The sequence below is a fragment of the Sceloporus occidentalis genome, unplaced genomic scaffold (genome assembly GCF_023333645.1).
Source record: "Sceloporus occidentalis isolate IW3139 unplaced genomic scaffold, rSceOcc1.0.p SCAF_1, whole genome shotgun sequence".
In the NCBI taxonomy this organism is placed as follows: Eukaryota; Metazoa; Chordata; class Lepidosauria; order Squamata; family Phrynosomatidae; genus Sceloporus; species Sceloporus occidentalis.
In genome coordinates this window covers 287,871,972-287,889,564 of record NW_028316981.1, presented here as the reverse complement: position 1 = coordinate 287,889,564, position 17,593 = coordinate 287,871,972, and the positions used below count along the sequence as shown (strand labels likewise).

The 17,593-nt window shown below is 39.9% G+C and overlaps 2 protein-coding genes across 4 annotated transcripts in view; one reads left to right on the top strand and one right to left on the bottom strand.

Moving 5' to 3' along the window:
* The window catches only part of MTREX (Mtr4 exosome RNA helicase), a 56,645-nt gene extending 45,876 nt beyond the window's left edge, over positions 1-10,769 (top strand). Inside the window, exons 23-27 of one of the 2 annotated variants that reach the window (XM_089495603.1) lie at positions 3,781-3,886; positions 5,531-5,587; positions 7,067-7,229; positions 10,235-10,339; positions 10,685-10,769. In XM_089495603.1, the coding sequence (XP_089351729.1) occupies positions 3,781-3,886; positions 5,531-5,587; positions 7,067-7,229; positions 10,235-10,339; positions 10,685-10,737 (484 nt within the window). In that variant the 3' untranslated portion in view covers positions 10,738-10,769. Of the gene's footprint in view, positions 1-3,780; positions 3,887-5,530; positions 5,588-7,066; positions 7,230-10,234; positions 10,340-10,684 lie in introns of those variants that run through there. The other variant, XM_089495610.1, reaches the window with a different exon arrangement.
* Positions 10,770-11,200: 431 nt separating this feature from the next.
* Positions 11,201-17,593, bottom strand: part of LOC149324029 (phospholipid phosphatase 1) — a 125,104-nt gene continuing 118,711 nt past the window's right edge. For both annotated transcript variants that reach the window (XM_089495620.1, XM_089495626.1), the window contains exons 5-6: positions 12,406-12,582; positions 11,201-11,332 (exon numbers count right to left, since the gene is read on the bottom strand). In XM_089495620.1, the coding sequence (XP_089351746.1) occupies positions 11,201-11,332; positions 12,406-12,582 (309 nt within the window). The remainder of the gene's footprint in view (positions 11,333-12,405; positions 12,583-17,593) is intronic.

Here is a 17,593-nt window from a genome sequence, read left to right as displayed (position 1 = left end):
TAGTACATGCCAAAAGAAGAAAGAAATGGGGGCAGGGGGAGGATCAAAGGAATCCTTTCTAGTATTTTGAATATAAAATGGAGCACCATATTAAAGGTGGGATCTGAGGAACTGTACAACTAGTTCTCTGAGCACAGTGGCATTTGGCTACTATTTTTCAAATAACAGCATGCATGACAATACCACTTAGCAAAACATTTTTGAGATGAAAGGGGCTTTCAACATCTGCTTGTGATATATTGCTAGAGGGGGATAAGCCTCTGTATAGGAAGCAAAGTCCGTAATTCTAGTGGGGATGCCTTGTTCTTAAAGTACTCTTGGGATCTCAGGTTAAATAACTAATAAATAATAATAATAATAATTTTTATTTCTATCTTCCCGCCTCTCCCAATGGATCGAGGCGGGATCACAGCAGAGTTAAAATTACACTTAGAATATTGCAGCATTAGTTATTGCACAATTAAAACCACAGCTAAAAATATAAAAACAGAAGAACATAAAAGCATAGAAACATAAAAATATAAAACATCAATCAATCACGGGGTCAGCTGCTCTCGTTCCATACTAGTGGTCTACATAGGAGTTCAGGAGGGTATGCCCGGCGAAAGAGCTCTGTCTTTACCGCCTGCTTGAAAGTTTCCAAGGATGTGACAAGGCGAGTCTCCTCTGGGAGTCCATTCCATAGTCTAGGGGCAGCTATACTGAATGCCTTTTGGGAAGTAGAAACATGTTTGGATGCTGGTATCTCCAACAGGTTCTTCCCACTTGTTCTAAGAGTGCGGGGTAGATTGTATAGGGAGATGCGTTCCCGTAAGTAACCCGGACCCAAGCCATGTAGGGCTTTAAAGGTAATAACCAACACCTTGTATTGTGCCCGGAAGCCAGTGTAGATCTTTCAAGATAGGTGTTATATGGTCAAGTCTCGAAGAACTAGTGACCAACCTGGCTGCTGCATTTTGCACTAATTGAAGCTTCCGAACTTGATACAAGGGTAGCCCCATGTAGAGCGCATTACAGAAATCGAGACAAGAGGTTACCAGAGCATGTACTACAGCTTCAAGGTCCCTTCGGTTGAGGTAGGGTCACAGTTGGCGTATCAACCAATGTTGGTACCAAGCACTTCTGGCTGTCGCATCCACTTGAGATGACAAACGTAGAGACGGATCCAGAAGTACTCCCAAACTGCGAACTTCATCCTTCAGGGGAAGTGTGACCCCAATCAAGGAGTGGTGGACAAATTTCCCTCCCCGGGCCTAAGGAACCTATGGCAAGTACCTCTGTTTTCTCTGGATTCAGCTTGAGTTTGTTTTTCCTCATCCAGCCCATTACTGACTCAAGGCAAGGGTTCAGAAGGGAAAAGTCATCCTTAGTCACTGTAGCAGTCGGGGACACAGAGAAACATATTTGGGTGTCATCAGCGTACTGATAACCCCGTGCCCCATGTCTCCGGATGATCTCTCCCAGCGGTTTCATGTAAATGTTAAATAGCATGGGGGACAGAATGGCATCTTGAAGGACGCCAGATGTAAGCTCTTTCCTAAAAGAGCAACTGTCCCCCAGCCTCACCATCTGGGACCTGCCTGAGAGGTAGGATCGGAGCCACTGGAGCGCAGTGCCCCCTATGCCCAACTCCCTCAGGCGTATCAGAAGGATACCATGGTCATAATCATTCCAGAATCCAGCCTCTAGTTAGACTATGCAGCAGAGATTATATGTCATGCACACCACTTTCAGAATATTCCACTTTATTAATTGGTTCAGTAGAGCCACAAAACTAGGACCAAAATGTGAAATCTTAGCAGGAATTGTGTAGATTTCTGCACTGTAAGTATGATCAGACCTTCAATTTTAATTGGGAGACTATTTTATGTGAGTGATTTCTCTTCAGTAAGTGAAATGCTAGAGCAGGGGTTCTCAACTTTTGGTCCTCCAGATAGTTTGGACCTCAACTCCAAGACATTCACAGTATGACTGGTTCACAGAAATTCTGGGAACTGAAGTTCCAAACATCTGGATGATTGAGAATCACTGTTCTAGAATGTGTCATTTCATTGCAAATTGCAAATTACACTAATGTGTTCGGAAGACGTAAGACCTGTTGGCTTGCGTAAAAGTGCTAGGCTAGCATCAGCAGTGGAGTAAAATGGCTACAGATTTGAGGATGGCTGGGTTGAGAAAGCCATTGCTGCCAGATTGGCTGCCCCACATCTCTGCAAAAGTGCTATGTCAGCATAACAGATTGATGGACTGGCATAAAGCGTCCAAGAGGATTCCAAAGCAAATGGACAGTGCATCAGAAAGATAATAGGTTTTTTTAAAGGCTTCTTCATTTAGACCAGCAGATTTAACCAAAGCGGGAGGAATTGATCTAGTTTTCCTCCATTATCCCCAGACCTTCCAGAGTAAATTGAGTTGTGGGTGGGAGTTGTTGGAAGTAAAGGAAGGAAGATAGAATTGCTGAAAATGCCCCTTTTCTGCTTACAGAAGCCTTCAGACAGTTGAAGGATGCTAGCTGGATCCTTTCATATATGGAAAATCTTGGCAAAAGTATTTGTTAGTCTAAACATATATTTGGAAGTTTGGAATCTGGTCTCTTTTTGCACCATAGCAAGAGGTTATTTCTCGACAGACTAGGCTTGTTTATTCCATTTAGCTTCATAAGGATATATAGATACTTCTCAGTCAGCTAAATCTTTTCCAGTAAGTTTCCCAACTTTTCAACATAACCTAATCTTTATCTCCTGTTTTACTTTTTCGTAACCGTTGCAGTCTTCTGGTATTCCATCTATGAGAGTTATGATGACATTTAGACCCGTATCTTTGACCTTTTATAATTTCCCATGCCACCTTTTCGATAAACAGAAAAATTTAATGCCCCACTTCAAAATTGCCTCTTCCAGTAATTTTATTTGATTTTTTTATTTTATTTTATTTATTTTTTGTAAATTTGGAGAACATTTGGAATAACCTCAATTTTGGGTAATGGGGAAATTAGTGGATTTGGTGGGGAACTTTAAGGGCAAAGTGGAACCATCTGCACAAAGTAAACTTTGCTATAAAGAAAAATAAGGAAATACAGTAGGTGCAGTACTTCACATCACATGATATATACTAAGAGAGTAATAGGTATAATTAATTGTTTCCTTCTCCATTTGCCAAATTAAAAAAAATATATTATAATTTTGAAAACCACACATTTATTTATATCATCCCCCCCCAAAAAAAATTGGGACTCATAGTAGTTCAACACATACAGAAAGTGAACATTAAAATGGAATTAAACTATTCATTGTTAAAAGAATTCAAACCCCAAATTACAAGTATAAAATGCAATTAACAAAAGATATAAAGCTATTAAAAATAGTCCAATTAAAACACATGGGAATGAGAAGGGTTTCTCCTGATGATCTCAGGGTCTGGGCAGGCTCATACAGGGAGATAAGGTCTGCCAGATAGCCTGGACCTGAGCCATACAGGATTTTAGGTCATAACCAGCACTTTGAATTGTGGTACCTTTCCTGAAGTCATGGTACACTAGCCTTTGGGGACATTCAGCACTGGTCATGAATCACTAATGTAGACACTTAATGTTTCTTCTCTTTTCCTAATTGTTAGTGAAGGCATAAATGGCTTTGTTTTTTAAATATTGGTGTCTTTTTTTCAGAAGCTAATACAACTCAGCTGCAAATGCTCAGTTTTCCAGAAAACTGGTTTTAAATACAGAAAATGGTTGCTCAATTTCTAATGCTTCCTGCCAATTAATTTGTTTCCCTATTCAAGTGCAGATGAGTTGCTGCTGACAGAAATGATGTTCAATGGGTTATTCAATGATTTATCTGCAGAACAAGCAACTGCTTTACTAAGCTGTTTTGTATTTCAAGAAAATGTAAGTTACTTTCTATAAACTTGATCTGTCATTAATTTTTCAGCATTATTTTTGGAATACCCTTTCTCTCTAGTTAGAAAACTCTAGGTGACTAAGGGGCAAAGCAGATAGCTGTGTAGGAGTGGCCAAGAGTACAGCCTGCTTCTGAAGCGGGCCACTGCTGCAGTCTGAAATTGGTGCCACCAGGAGTGAATTATTTCCGCTCCTTTTGGGACCAGCTTTTAGCCCCCTCATGCAACCTTGGCTTGGCTTCGGACTGGTTTGGGGGCATGTGTCATGTAAACACCACACCCCAAAAGCGGCCAGAAACCACTTTGTTTGGCCTGTGTATTTCAGGCCTCAGAGAGCACCTGTTAATAAATACAATCTTAGATCTCATTACGTTACACATGAGTAGTACAATTATCTTCTGACATTATTTTGTGAAAAAGGAAATGAGTTCAAGATTTCTATTGTGCTGAGATGTGAGGTTTGAGGAAGAGCACAACAAATTCTAAGTGTACACTCACATAGCCAGGATGAAAAGCAAAGAAAGGATGTTGGCACATTCTCTGCTAAGTTAGCTTCCTCCCCTCCCCTTCTCATCTCAATAAACAGCTCGCTGGAATGTTTCTTAGGACAGAGTTATTGAAAGAAAAAGAAAACAGAGCATAGCAGGCACACTAGGACTTTAGCATTGTTGGCTCTGAAGTTACCCAAGCAGTAACAGTTCGTTTAGGATCCTACCTCCTAATCCCAATAGCAGTTCCAATTGGTCATTTTGCATTAAAAGTTCCTGCCAAGACAACTCTCTCACCAACATGTTGTTTACAGAAGCATTTCAAAACATCACATTCTTTTACACAGAAGGAATGGGTTGTTCCCATGTTCCACCTCTCATTGAAACTAACTGACCTCCAAACATTTGCAACCATAAACATGTCCCTCTTCTCAGGCTAACAATTCCACACCGGGCTATAATAAAAACACTTCTATGCACACTAGAGAAGTGACTCCTTTGTCACCTCCCTGGCTATATATTACTCTGCACTGCATCAGGTGCTGCTTCAAAGAATCTCCTGAAATAGTTTTAGGGGGAAATTGAGGGCCTGTAGAAGTAAATGGCGCACGCAGGAAACATAAACTCCGCTGTTTATATTTGACCATTATTCAGTAGGGGGAAAACATTCTCTGAAAGGAAAAAAAATCAGAAGAAAAATTATCAATTAGTATGTGTGGTTAAATAATAAAATAGTAATAAAGTTCTCATTTGTAATCACTAAGTTCTGTCTCATATACTTCTAGAGCTTTTTTAAAAAATTATGCGGCACAGAAGGTTTACTTTATGATTTACCTTTGCTTCAAGTTGATGGATACTAAGATACTAAGAATGGGAATATTATTTAGGAATAATATTTTATCAAAAGGGAAGTTAGGTTTCATTGGATTTTGCCATGATTATTAGCCTCTTTTCTTTCAAAAAAAGCTTTCCTGAGAACATTAAAAGAACTTTTGGGACAATCCACTATACAGTGTCCCTGAATGATAGCTGCTTGTTTTAGTAACAACTGGGTACCAGCTGCATAACTTGTAATTTTTGAAGGAAAAGTTTAATATAAGTTAAAATAAAAGAAGGCCATTTATATTTTCTTCATCTTTTTCTAGTCCAGTGAAATGCCAAAACTCACAGAACAGTTGGCAGGCCCTCTCCGCCAAATGCAGGTAAACTTCAACAAAAAAATTGGTTGAATTGATGTACAAAGCTTTTGTGTAGAATTTAACATGACACTACAGATAAACTGAAAATGTAAACATTAATTGTTATTATGTAGCCAGTTTTTCTGGCAAAGGAAATGCATCTATTGTTATAATCTGATTTTTTAAAAACAAAAGTAAGTTATCTCTTTTTCTTTGCTCTATGAGCTAAACATGTGTCACAGCATATTGGTGATACTGGCTGAGTTCCTATTAAATTTTGGCAGAATAGAACACTGCTGGCAGTGTACATAGAATTTTGCCTGGCATGTGCCTCCCAACACAGGCTGTTTAAATCGGTGGCTGTTGCTTTTCTCAATGTCTGGTTCTGCAGCAGAGCCAAGGCTATATGGCAGTGATGGCTTGGGGAAATGCCCATGCCTTTTCAACAGGCAGTTTCTAAAGCCAACACTCACATATTGTCTTGGTTCCAAAGATATGTACAGAAATACAGCTGGCCTCTACTGGGATGCACATGCTTGGTGGCCATCTCCTCAGACATCAATATGTGCATGTATTTGGTGGTTGGAGCCACTTACCATCATTTATTGCTGCTGCCATTTATGACTGTTCTGCTTCTGTACTCTGAGTGGCAAGAAGGTCAGATGACATGGGGAACAGTCCTTTCTATGAACGGTTTGTTTTTATAAGATTCCAGCCATTACATCAACACAGTTCCTTATACAGTATTAGCCTGCTAAGTTGTAGAGTCAGATCTCTAAGATTGTTTGGTATGTATCTATTAAAACTGGCCATAATGACCAGTGCCTATTGGGGTTTTACACTTCTGAAATTGGCCAGTTAGTCAAGCTTTAGGACATTTTGCCCGTTTATATGAGTGCCTTCAAGATCCCCTTTGCAAGTGTTGCTCTAAGGCAGGGGTTCCCAACCTGTGCTCCAAGAAGCCCTTAGAGCTCTGTGTGCACTTCCCAGGTGCTCTGCAGCCACTCCAGGAAAATGAAAGAAATACAAATTGAATGAAATTAAAGAATAAGAATATTCTAGGCCTCTTAGAGGCTCTGCCATAGAAATAAGAGCTCTGAAAGCCAAAAAGGGTGGGAACCTCTGATCTAAGGGATTTAACAGCCCACAGCATTCCCATAATGACTTATGGCTCTGCTCTCAAAAGTCTTGTCATTTTAGTTTCCTCCATGATGTCACAAAATTATACCAGTAAAGTATTAACCTGTGCCAGCTCTGAACAGTATTTCTGCTTATGTTTGAATGCTGTTAGAGAATTTAGGTCAGATTTGGGGGGCAGGTTTGGAAGATTTCACCAAAAATAAGAGGAAAAACGTCTCTTTGTATATTTGGCGTTTGTACTACCAATAAATCAAGTTTTCCATTCCTCAACAGATATCTGTTGTGCATGTTTCAGGAAGGTAATTTACCTGTATATATTCTGTTGATTTAAATACAGTAAATGCATGACTTTTCTTTTTAAAGGAATGTGCAAAAAGAATTGCTAAAGTATCAGCAGAAGCGAAACTGGAAATTGATGAGGAAACCTATCTCAATTCTTTTAGACCAAACTTGATGGATGTGGTGCACACATGGGCTAATGGAGCTACATTTGCTCACATATGCAAAATGACAGATGTATTTGAAGGTATGTATATATTTGAGAAGAGAGGAGTGGAGAAAAGTGATCTTTTAGATACTGTTGAATTGCAACATAGCCAGCAGAACCAGAGGGCTAAAGGTCACCCAGTTCTGTTATAATTCTCATTCATGGGATAGATTGTTAGGCACTACAGTTAAGAGCTTATTTTGCATGATTGAATACTGCTCCAGTGTTTAATCAGATGAAAAGTTCACCTGTTGTAACCATTTATTCTCAGCTGGTGGGAGGAGAGTCATCCATAATTATGTTAACTTGGTTGCCGACCAAGCTATGCTATATTTATAAAGAACCTGTATTGATTCGCATCACCTCCTGCTTCAGTTCTTGCCTCACCAAGGAAAGGTCATATGTCCCTCTCATCCACTTCTTTTGGCCTTATTTCTTCTATTTAAATTTATTTTTTCATCTTTCTCTTTCTTCAGTCCTATAGCATTTCTTTTAAAAAGCCCTTAGCCTTGTGTTAGTTTTTTCTTTCCCTTTCCAGCACTCTCTCTATATACATTATGCCTGGGAGACTCGTCTGGTTTAGGAGAGGAGAAATGGTCAGATGCTGGGGAATAAGAGAAACCAATAAGGAAGAAACATTTCAATTTAAATAATTTTATTCTTGTTATCTGAAGCAGTTAAACTTTTGTGTTGCACAAGACTGATTATGCCTTCAACACTAGTCCTGTGCCTACTGACAATGCTTCACAGAACAAGACTAAGGGGCAAAAAAAAAGCCTTCCCCTTGATTGTAGAGCCAGCTTTTTGCCGGCTCTGAGGTGCGTGACGTGTAAATGTGCATGGTGTGTAAAAATTGCCGGGAAGCTGCCCAGCATGTGATTGCCATGACTTCAGGGCATGGCGCATGTAAACACCATGCCCCCAAGCCAACTTGAAGCTGGCTGAAGCTGCCAGTCTGTTCTGGCCCTGTGTTTTCTAAACCAAAATCTGCAGCTCATGCTGCCCCCCTCCCTCCTGCTTTTAAAGGCCTCAGTAAATCAGAATGAAATCCACCTCTACAGGGGTAGGAAAGTTGTAAATACAGCTCAAAATGTATGCACCTTGAATCCTGTGGCAGTGGAATTCATTAACCTGCCTCTTGTTGATCACTCCATTTTGGCTTTCCTCATGGGTGTGCTTCCACCCAAACAAGGAGCTTCTTCTCTTAAGGATTCAAATGAAAAGAGGGCAAATGCATCTCTTAAATGCTTCTATGTGGTGTCTTCCCTCTTTCCAAGCCTCCTCTCCAGGTTGTTAATAAGGTGATTAGCTATTGGTTAAATTGTCCCATCTCCTACTGTTTCCCAAACTGCTATCATTTTGCAAAGAATATCAGAAAAGCTTGGTGTGGAGAAGAAAAAAATGCTTAAGTCACTTTTGTCAGATACAGTTTATTTGCTGTAGTGAAGCAGACAATCAATTTTGTGGATAGTTGCATTTGCAAATGCTGTATCAAAATAATACACACACAAATATCCCATGCAAGTAGGTAGGTAGAAGATCTTGCCCAGTTAGTGAACTCTTTGCTGCTGGTTAAAAGACCAAAGATGTATCATGAGCCAAGTTTCCTGATGTTGAAGATCAGGGAGGGTGGGATAATGAACTTCTGAAACTTGCCCACAGTAGCAATTTCCGCTGCTAGGGTAGAAATTATGTAAAACACAGACAAGGCACTGACCAAAGTAGTGTAACCCCAAACCACTATCATGCTTATTTTTTGCTAACTGTGTGTAAATGGCACATTCGTATTTTCCAGACAAGTATCCCTTTTAACAAAAACGTTGCTTCCAAAAGTGAGGAGTAGCAATACTGGCAGAAAGGCACTTTTGTTATGACCAAGTACTTTGAAACGACATTTCAGAGTCCATGGATACAGCTACGTAATATTTTGGGGGAAGACTAGAACGTGAAAGTGTTAGATCAGCCTTCCCAAGCCTACTGTTTTTGAGATATTTTGTACTATAATTCTCATAATCTCCAGGCAGTATGGCCGGTGGTAAGATAATATAGGAGTTGTGGTCCAAACACAGAGATCATCAGTTTGAGGAAGACTGCTTTAGGTAATTCAGTGGGTCTTGCAGAGGCTCATTTAACATGTTGGTGAATGAAGTTCATATTTGCTAAACTTCTGTAGGTGGTTACATGTTCTTTATTTTTGTAACATGCCTCCTATGTGGTTCCTATCCTCCAGTTCATAGAGCATGGTCTGCCCTTGGAGGATATATCCCAGCTTCTTTTGGCTCAGACTTGTGTCTTTTTGGTAATTGGCTCTCGGTGCTGTTTTACAAGAGTTACTAAATCTGGAATAAAATTTTATTTTTGACTGAGACTGGCTGTTAATATTGTGAAGTGAGAAGGGGCAGATGTAAATATTGATATACAGCTCTCCAGTTATATTGCCTGTTAACTCTAGCCTGTACCTCCAAAATTTTTGAAAAAAATTACTTTTGTCTGTTGTGTGCATACTAAAAATATAAGAAGCAAACAGAGAAGAATGTGTTTTTTCTTGTCTCACTAGACTAAAGCTACATGATTTAACATATTTTTTAACAATTAGGGTTCCTGCCTCCTTTTCTCATCACCCAGAGTAAAAGGACCAAAAAGAAAACACAGATGTCTGAGCAAGAAAGACAAAAATTAAGCCAATGCCTCAGGGTGACTTTCAGGTGATAATTAGCCAGAAACACCCTTTCTGAAGACATGCATTTCAGAAATTAAACCAAGAAGTATACAACACTTATATAGCATCTTTTTCAGCCTTCCAACATGTCAGCCTCTGACTGTTTTCTCATGCTTAAGGCTAAGGTGGAAGAAGCTGCACGCCTGTTTATTCAAGGCCAGTAAACAACAGTGCATTTGAGGGGGAAGAGTTCAGCCAGTTGAAAGGAAGGCTGTAACAAGTTATCTTCATAACATATATTAATACAGAACAGTAATTTTGATACTATAATCAAAGAATGTATATAATCTTGTGATTCATGCAAAGCCTTGCTTTGCCCTTGCAGGAAGCATAATTCGATGTATGAGGAGGCTAGAAGAATTGCTTCGGCAAATGTGCCAGGCAGCAAAGGCCATTGGAAACACAGAACTGGAGAATAAATTTGCAGAAGGTTTGTAGTACAGTATTTTATAAATACATGCATCTTACAATGGAGACTTTTTACAATTGTTTAAATACTTGGTGACAAATCAAAATGTCACACTTGAGCTGAATGTATATCCCATGGATCTCTTTTTAATCTGTTGCTATCTAGTTCTTTTAAAAAGGAAATAACTGGAAGATCCTTAATGTCACCACAGTCCCATCAAAATAGTTCTACCAAGCTTGTGAGCTGGGGAACATACCACATTTTGAAGATTTCATATTGACCTTTAAGCATGTGCAGTTGTAAAAAAAAACCTGTATCATTTAGTACAAGGCTGCTTATATGACTAGACTTTTTTACCCTCAACAGGCATTACTAAAATCAAGAGAGACATAGTATTTGCTGCAAGTCTTTACCTATAAGAAATGTTTTCCTAAACTGCTGTGGAAAAAGAACATCTATTCTGCAGCTGTGATGCTCCATCCATGAAGAAATATAAAGTTAACAGTCAAGGCTGCCAGTCCTTTTTCTTCCCAAGCAAGACAAATGCTTAGTGTTCATAACATGTATGTATTTACTGTAAGCATCATGCTAGCAATGCATTTTACATACACTGTTGCTGTTTGTACATAAGTATTAACACATTATTTTAATTAAAAAAAAAGTTAGAGTACTGTGTTTTTAAAGCAAAAGCTTAACCGATAGAAATTTGAAGTTTTTAGATACATAATTGTTACTATATACATGTAAAGTGAGTATCCAAGAGGTATAGCAGCAGCAGTCCCTTCAAAAGACATTTATTTTTTACATAGGACAAAAAAGACTTCTGAAATTTTCCTTTTTTGCGATTGGGAGATTCCACAGGCTAAATAGCTCTTGAATCTGTCATGGCTGGTGATTACTACCATAGTGATTCCCATTGGTCGGTGTCTCATGTAAAGTTGTATGTGAATCCTCTTCTTCCTTCTGTTTGAATGCACGACCCCTCTCTTTGAAGAAATCAGATACATAGACAGCCTAGATATAAAGATTGGAAGATTAGGCAGCAGTAAGCAAACTATCATTATATCATCATCATCATCATCATCATATTATTATTATTAGTTAAAAGGTAAAGTTTCCCCTTGGACAAGGTTGTCAAATCATGTCTAACTGTAGGGGGTGGTGCTCATCTTCATTACTAAGCCAAGGGAGCCAGCATTGCCAAAGATGATGCTGATCATGTGGCAAGCATGACTGCACAGAACACTGTTACCTTCCCACCAGAGTGGTACCTATTTATCTACTTGCACATTTACATGCTTTCGAACTGCTAGGCTGGCAAAGGCTGGGACTAGTAATGGGGGCTCACTCCGTCATGCAGTGCTTGAGTCTCGATCTGCCGACCTTGCGATCTTTAGAGTCAGCATCTTGAGTACTGAGCCACCGCATCTCCTTATCATTATTCAGTTACTATCATGGTCACTTTGTTATATACTCCAGGCACTCCACCTAACTGTCGTCCAAAGGGATAAGACAGGGAGACTGGCAGTAGTCACTTGGACTCTGTTCCCAACTGAAAAGGCTCTCCGCTTAAATAGCAGGAGTGCTTTTACATCCCTGGCTATGGACATGCTGCATCAAAAGCTTGAAACCACAGACCTGTTGACATGAACATGTGGACACAGTAAGAGGCAATCACATTTTAAGCTCTCCTACTATTATCAAGTCGATCACTTTTATCCTTATCCTATTATCTTGTGGAATCTATGTATTTGTGTAAGTACAGTGGGCCCTTTGTATATGTGGGGATCCGTTCCGGACACCACTACCACCTCCGCGTATGGGGAAAAAACGCAGGACCTCAAGTCCCATTAATTTCAATGGCAGCACGCTCCTGCTGCACACAAACCATTTCGTTCCCCCCAGGCTTGCCGTCCATGTGAGTTGAAGTCTGCATACGGCAAACCCGTGTATGGAGCGGGCGGACTGTATAAAGTAGTTCTCCTTGTATACCTTCACTGAGAATTAAGTAGCAAAGATTGTTAAGGAAATTAATTTGGCTGGGAGCAGAAGTGATCAAAAAGTAAAGGAATTTTATATTGACTTACTATAAGTACAGCTACCAGTGCTCCTTGGATAAGTCCAGTCAGTACATCACTCCAGTGATGTTTATAATCAGAAACACGGGACAGACCCACATAGATGGATGATGCAACGAGCCCAAACTGTGCTGTAGGACGCAGAAGTCTTGCCCAGTCACCTTTCATTCTGGCTTGCAGATAAAGCTGAAACCCAAAAGATAACTGTTGAAGTGGGAGTAGCTTTTCCTCTTCTAGAATTCTATCATCTCTTATAAAGCCTATACAGAATTGCTGATTCACAGAACTTTACTTAATTGGCAGAGTGGAATTTATTTACTGCAGCTCCAGTAAATCAATAGGAAGGACACTGTAACAATTTAACATATAGTTTGGTTATGGTCTGGTTTTACAGATGCCCTCCTTTATAATTTGGCAGACTGGGTTATAGTTTGGGTACAGACTGCTAGCAATCTCTTTAGATTCAAGTTGCATAGACTCTTTCATAGTACAGTGAATACAGCTGGAACAGTTATGCTCAGCCTTAACACAGCTATTAATTCAGAGTAAGTAGGAAGTAGTAATATTCTTAACATACCAGAATTCTAGGATGAAATGCCTAAGTGAGTAGTGAGCACTCCAGCAAGGCTGTTTTTTAGAGGCCCCAACCCACCACACACATAAATATTTATTAAACTGTTTGCCATACCACCTGGGGATGGAGAAGAATTTTGCCATTCTCTTGTCCAGCTCCCCAAAAAAATTTGTCAAGAGAGAGAGGTCCTTTCTTCAGCTAGAAAATAAAATGTTTACTTATTGGTGGAAAAATGCCTTTCCTGGGCATAACCTTGGGGGAGGGGAATCTCCCATGGTAGTAGTAGGGCACTTTTAATGAGAAAAACTCAGAAGGTGGAGGTGGCATAGCTTCTGGCCTATATGGAGCTGAATTCGTATTTAAAGGACTTAATTCCCACCATTAAACATTGTAGTTAAGAGTAAATTGCAAATCAGTTTTAAAAATAGTAACTGCATCACTCTAATTAATTAATCACTCAAATTAACATATGATCCCGTGTCTCGCCTGGGAAGCACTCGGAATTAACCCTTCCCTGGGATAGCTCCTCTGCCGCTGGCTGAAAAATTAGTTTTCCATGTCCTTTTATGGCTTGAAAGGAAAGCACCAGTACTTTTGAATTATACAGTGAGCCTTTAGTATCTGCTGGGGTTTGGTTTCAGGACCCTGCCCCCTGTGGATACCAAAATCGGTGGATGCTTAAGTCCCATTAAATACAGTGGATAATAAAATGGTGTCCCTTACATGAGGGAATGCTGTGGATATAACATATCTTGATTTCAGTAAGGCCTTTGACAAGGTTTCCCATGAGATTCTTGCAAACAAGCTTGTAAAATGTGGGCTAGATAAGTTACATGGATTTGTAACTGGTTGACCGGCCGAACCCAAAGGGTGCTCAGCAGTGGCTGCTTTTCATCCTGGAGAGAAGTGACCAGTGGGGTCCCACAGGGCTCTGTCCTGGGGCCAGTGCTATTCAACATCTTTATCAATGACTTGGATGACAGAATTGGGGGCATACTTATCAAATTTGTAGATTACACCAAATTAGGAGGAATAGCTAACACCCCAGAGGACAGGATCAAAATTCAAAATGACCTTAATAGACTAGAAAGCTGGGCCAAAGGTAACAAAATGTATTTCAGCATGGAGAAATGTAAGGTACTACACTTAGGGCGGAAAAATGAAATGCATAGATATTGGATGAGTGACACCAGGCTGAATGAGGCTACGTGTGAAAGAGATCTAGGAGTCCAAGTAGATCACAAGTTGAACATGAGTCAACAGTGCAATGCGGCAGCTAACAAGGCCAGTGCAATTTAAGGCTGCATCAATAGAAGTATAGTGTCTAGATCAAGGGAAGTAATAGCGCCACTCTATTGTGCTTTGATCAGGCCCCACTTGGAATACTGTGTCCAGTTCTGGGCACCACAATTTAAAAAAGGATGTTGAGAAACTGGAGCGTGTCCAAAGGAAGGCGACCAAAATGGTGAAGCGCCTGGAAACCATGTCCTATGAGGAACGACTTAGGGAGTTGAGGATGTTTAGTCTGGAGAAAAGAAGGTTAAGAGGTGATATGATAGCCCTGTTTAAATACTTGAGGGGATGTCATATTGAGGACAGAGCAAGCTTGTTTTCTGCTGCTCCAGAGCACAGGACCTGGAACAATGGATGCAAGCTACACAAAAAGAGATTCCACCTCAACATTAGGAGAAACTTCCTGACAGTAAGGGCTGTTCGACAGTGGAACTCTCTTCCTTGGAGAGTGGTGGAGTCTCCTTCCCTGGAGATCTTTAAACAGAGGTTGGATGGTCAGCTGTCGGGGATGCTTTGATTGAGAGTTCCTGCATGGCAGGGGGTTGGACTAGATGGCCCTTGTGGTCTTTTCCCACTCTATGATTCTACGAAATGGCAAAATCGGGTTTGCTTTTTGTAATTTATGTATTTTTAAAAATATTTTCATGGAGAAAGAATCTGTGGCTATGGAGGGCCAACTGTACCCATAAAAACAGAAGGAGATAATACAATTGTTTAAATAATGGTAAATGTATTCTAATCTAGTCTCAGCTGTATTTTGAGTCGGCACAGAATGTTGAAATTCATTCTCACATACAATGCATTATAGTAATATAATCTGGAGGTTGCCAAAGTTTGGACAGTCTGGCACAAAGCTATTTGGGTTAATAACCATGCTGTATGTATCTCCACAAACTGAATTTGCTCCTTTAGCACAAATCTATATAGTACAGACTTGAAATCACCTTCCTTGACAAACCACTCATTAAGATCTGCATTTTAGCTGGACTATTTTTTGTTTTAACAGCTCTCAGTAGTTAAATACTGATTCCATACACCAGTATATCACTTCCATTACTTCAAGCAAATTAAATGTAAAATAAAAAATAAAGCTATGTATCACTATGAAGAAATAGGCAGCCCCCCCCCCCCCAAGACAAGTAGTTGCCAAAGTAGTAGTTTCCAAGCACCATTTTCTGGAATGAAGAAAACCCTATTCTAAAGGGAAACTGTTGAACAGTATTAACATTGGAGATCTTCAACTAAGTTGAATGGCCAACATTTGGAATACTTTAGTTATGTGGTCCTACATGTCAGGAGGTGGACTAGGTGACCCTTACAATCCCTTCCAACTCTATGATTCTAGGAATTTACACACCTACCATGGTTCATCCATCATATGATAAAGACATCTGTTCCAAAATAACAGCTCTCGTAGCATTTTGAAGAAATCTGAATTGAATTGCGGACACCTTTTTTTCAGTTTCAAGCCCCTTTGAGAAACTGCATTTGCAAGCCCTGAAAAGAGGGGCAATCACACCTCTTAAGAGCCCTCCAGCCGCTCAATTCTCCCCTTTGGGGAATGGAGGGCTTCTGAGGGTTACACCAATGCTCCTTGGGCCATATGTCTACCACAAACTGGTAGAAGACTAGCACCCATTCTAGGTCTATCACAACCTACCTCTCTTTAAAATGTTCAGAACTGTGACCTCTCATAGACACTCAGTATATTCTGCAGTCAGCTTGGTCAAGCACATCTGGCTTGATGTTATGGGCCAAAAGGGACGGGCATACCAGGAATAAGCTGCACTTCACCAAATACCTTATTCAGGTCCTCAGGCCTCAAGAACTAAAAATCATGCAACAAAACTGTATCGAGACTCTAGCTGCATTTGTGAACTACAGAAACAGATGTAATAACACTGTCTAAAAGGACAAGCTAACAAGTAGGCTTTATGCCAATGGTGGTTCACACTTCCATAGACAACTTCAAAAAACCTTGTGTACCTACTAGAACTATTTGGGCATACAGAGGATGCTCTATTTGGGCAATAGGTGCTATTTTCCAAAGTTAAATATTTGGGAAATGCCTAATCGGTTTTTCAAAGCAGCTATTACATCACAGTTTTGGTATGCACCTCTTCCATTTTGCTATAAAAAGATTGTATGAAATTTAATGCGGTAAGGAGCAAGTTTTTGAAAACCAGGTAACAGATTGAAGCTGTATGCCAGGTATGTTCTGTTTAAAAGTTTCCACAAATGCACTTTAATAAGATATTCTGGAACATGTTTTTGAAGATGCATATATGTGTTCAGTTTCAACAACATGGGGTAAGTATGCCTGCTGCTATTTAACTAATAAAGTTCAACATAGTAAAATTACACAGAACAGTTCCAAGCCAAGTGCCATATTTTCTCAAGGCCTGTTTGTGACTAACTTCTACACCAATGTAGATCATTTATCCTTGCTAAGAACCAGAGCCAGGAGTCGTGCTGGTGGTCTAAAGAGAGCAGCCTGGCAATGCAACGCTGGCATATTTCCTTCCTTCCAGCTTAGGAATTCTACTAAAAAGACTGAAAAACTGCATTACTTTGCTAATAGTTTTCTGCACACAAGCAATTGCTGTAGCTGGCAAGGGGATCTTATACATGTAGGAGGGAAGGTGGTATGTGTGGTTTTGAGTGGGAGAGAAGGTGGGATCTTTAAGACAGTCACTTAGAAAAATTGTGGTCCATGTGCAAAGGAGTTTGAGGGCCTGGGACAAGGCTGTAGGTGATAGGATTTCATGCTCCTTGCCATCATGTCAAAGCTAAGGTAATGATTAAAATGCTCTGTTTGAACCTCCCTGAAGCAGAAATGTATTCAGGACTCTACAATTGAGAAGGCACACAGGAAACTCAGGCATGATGTTTATTCATTGCTTTTACTTCCACATTAATAAACTACTATTAGCCACAGCTGTTTAGGAGGTAGAGCTAAGCTCTAATGAGATGTAGGCAGCATAGGATGAGCTGTGTTTGTTTTACCAATGTGAGTAGCAGCTGATGTGCTCATCTTTAAAAAAAAAAAACATGAAGAGAAGCCAAATGTTCACCCCTCTTGTTAAGCCCAAACTGCTGCAAGCTTTCAAACTTCACCAGCCACCTGTGCAAGTGCTATCTAAATTTCCTGAATGAGAACCAGTAAATCTAGCTTTCCAACCCAAAGAAAAAACAACTTTCTTAAGAACAGCAACTGTTGCTGTTTGTTGCACGTGTATATTTTCACTTTATATGCCTATGACCTCCTATTTAAATACATCAGACAACGTCTCATCTTAATACAGATGTCACATCTTGATCTGTTGTCCA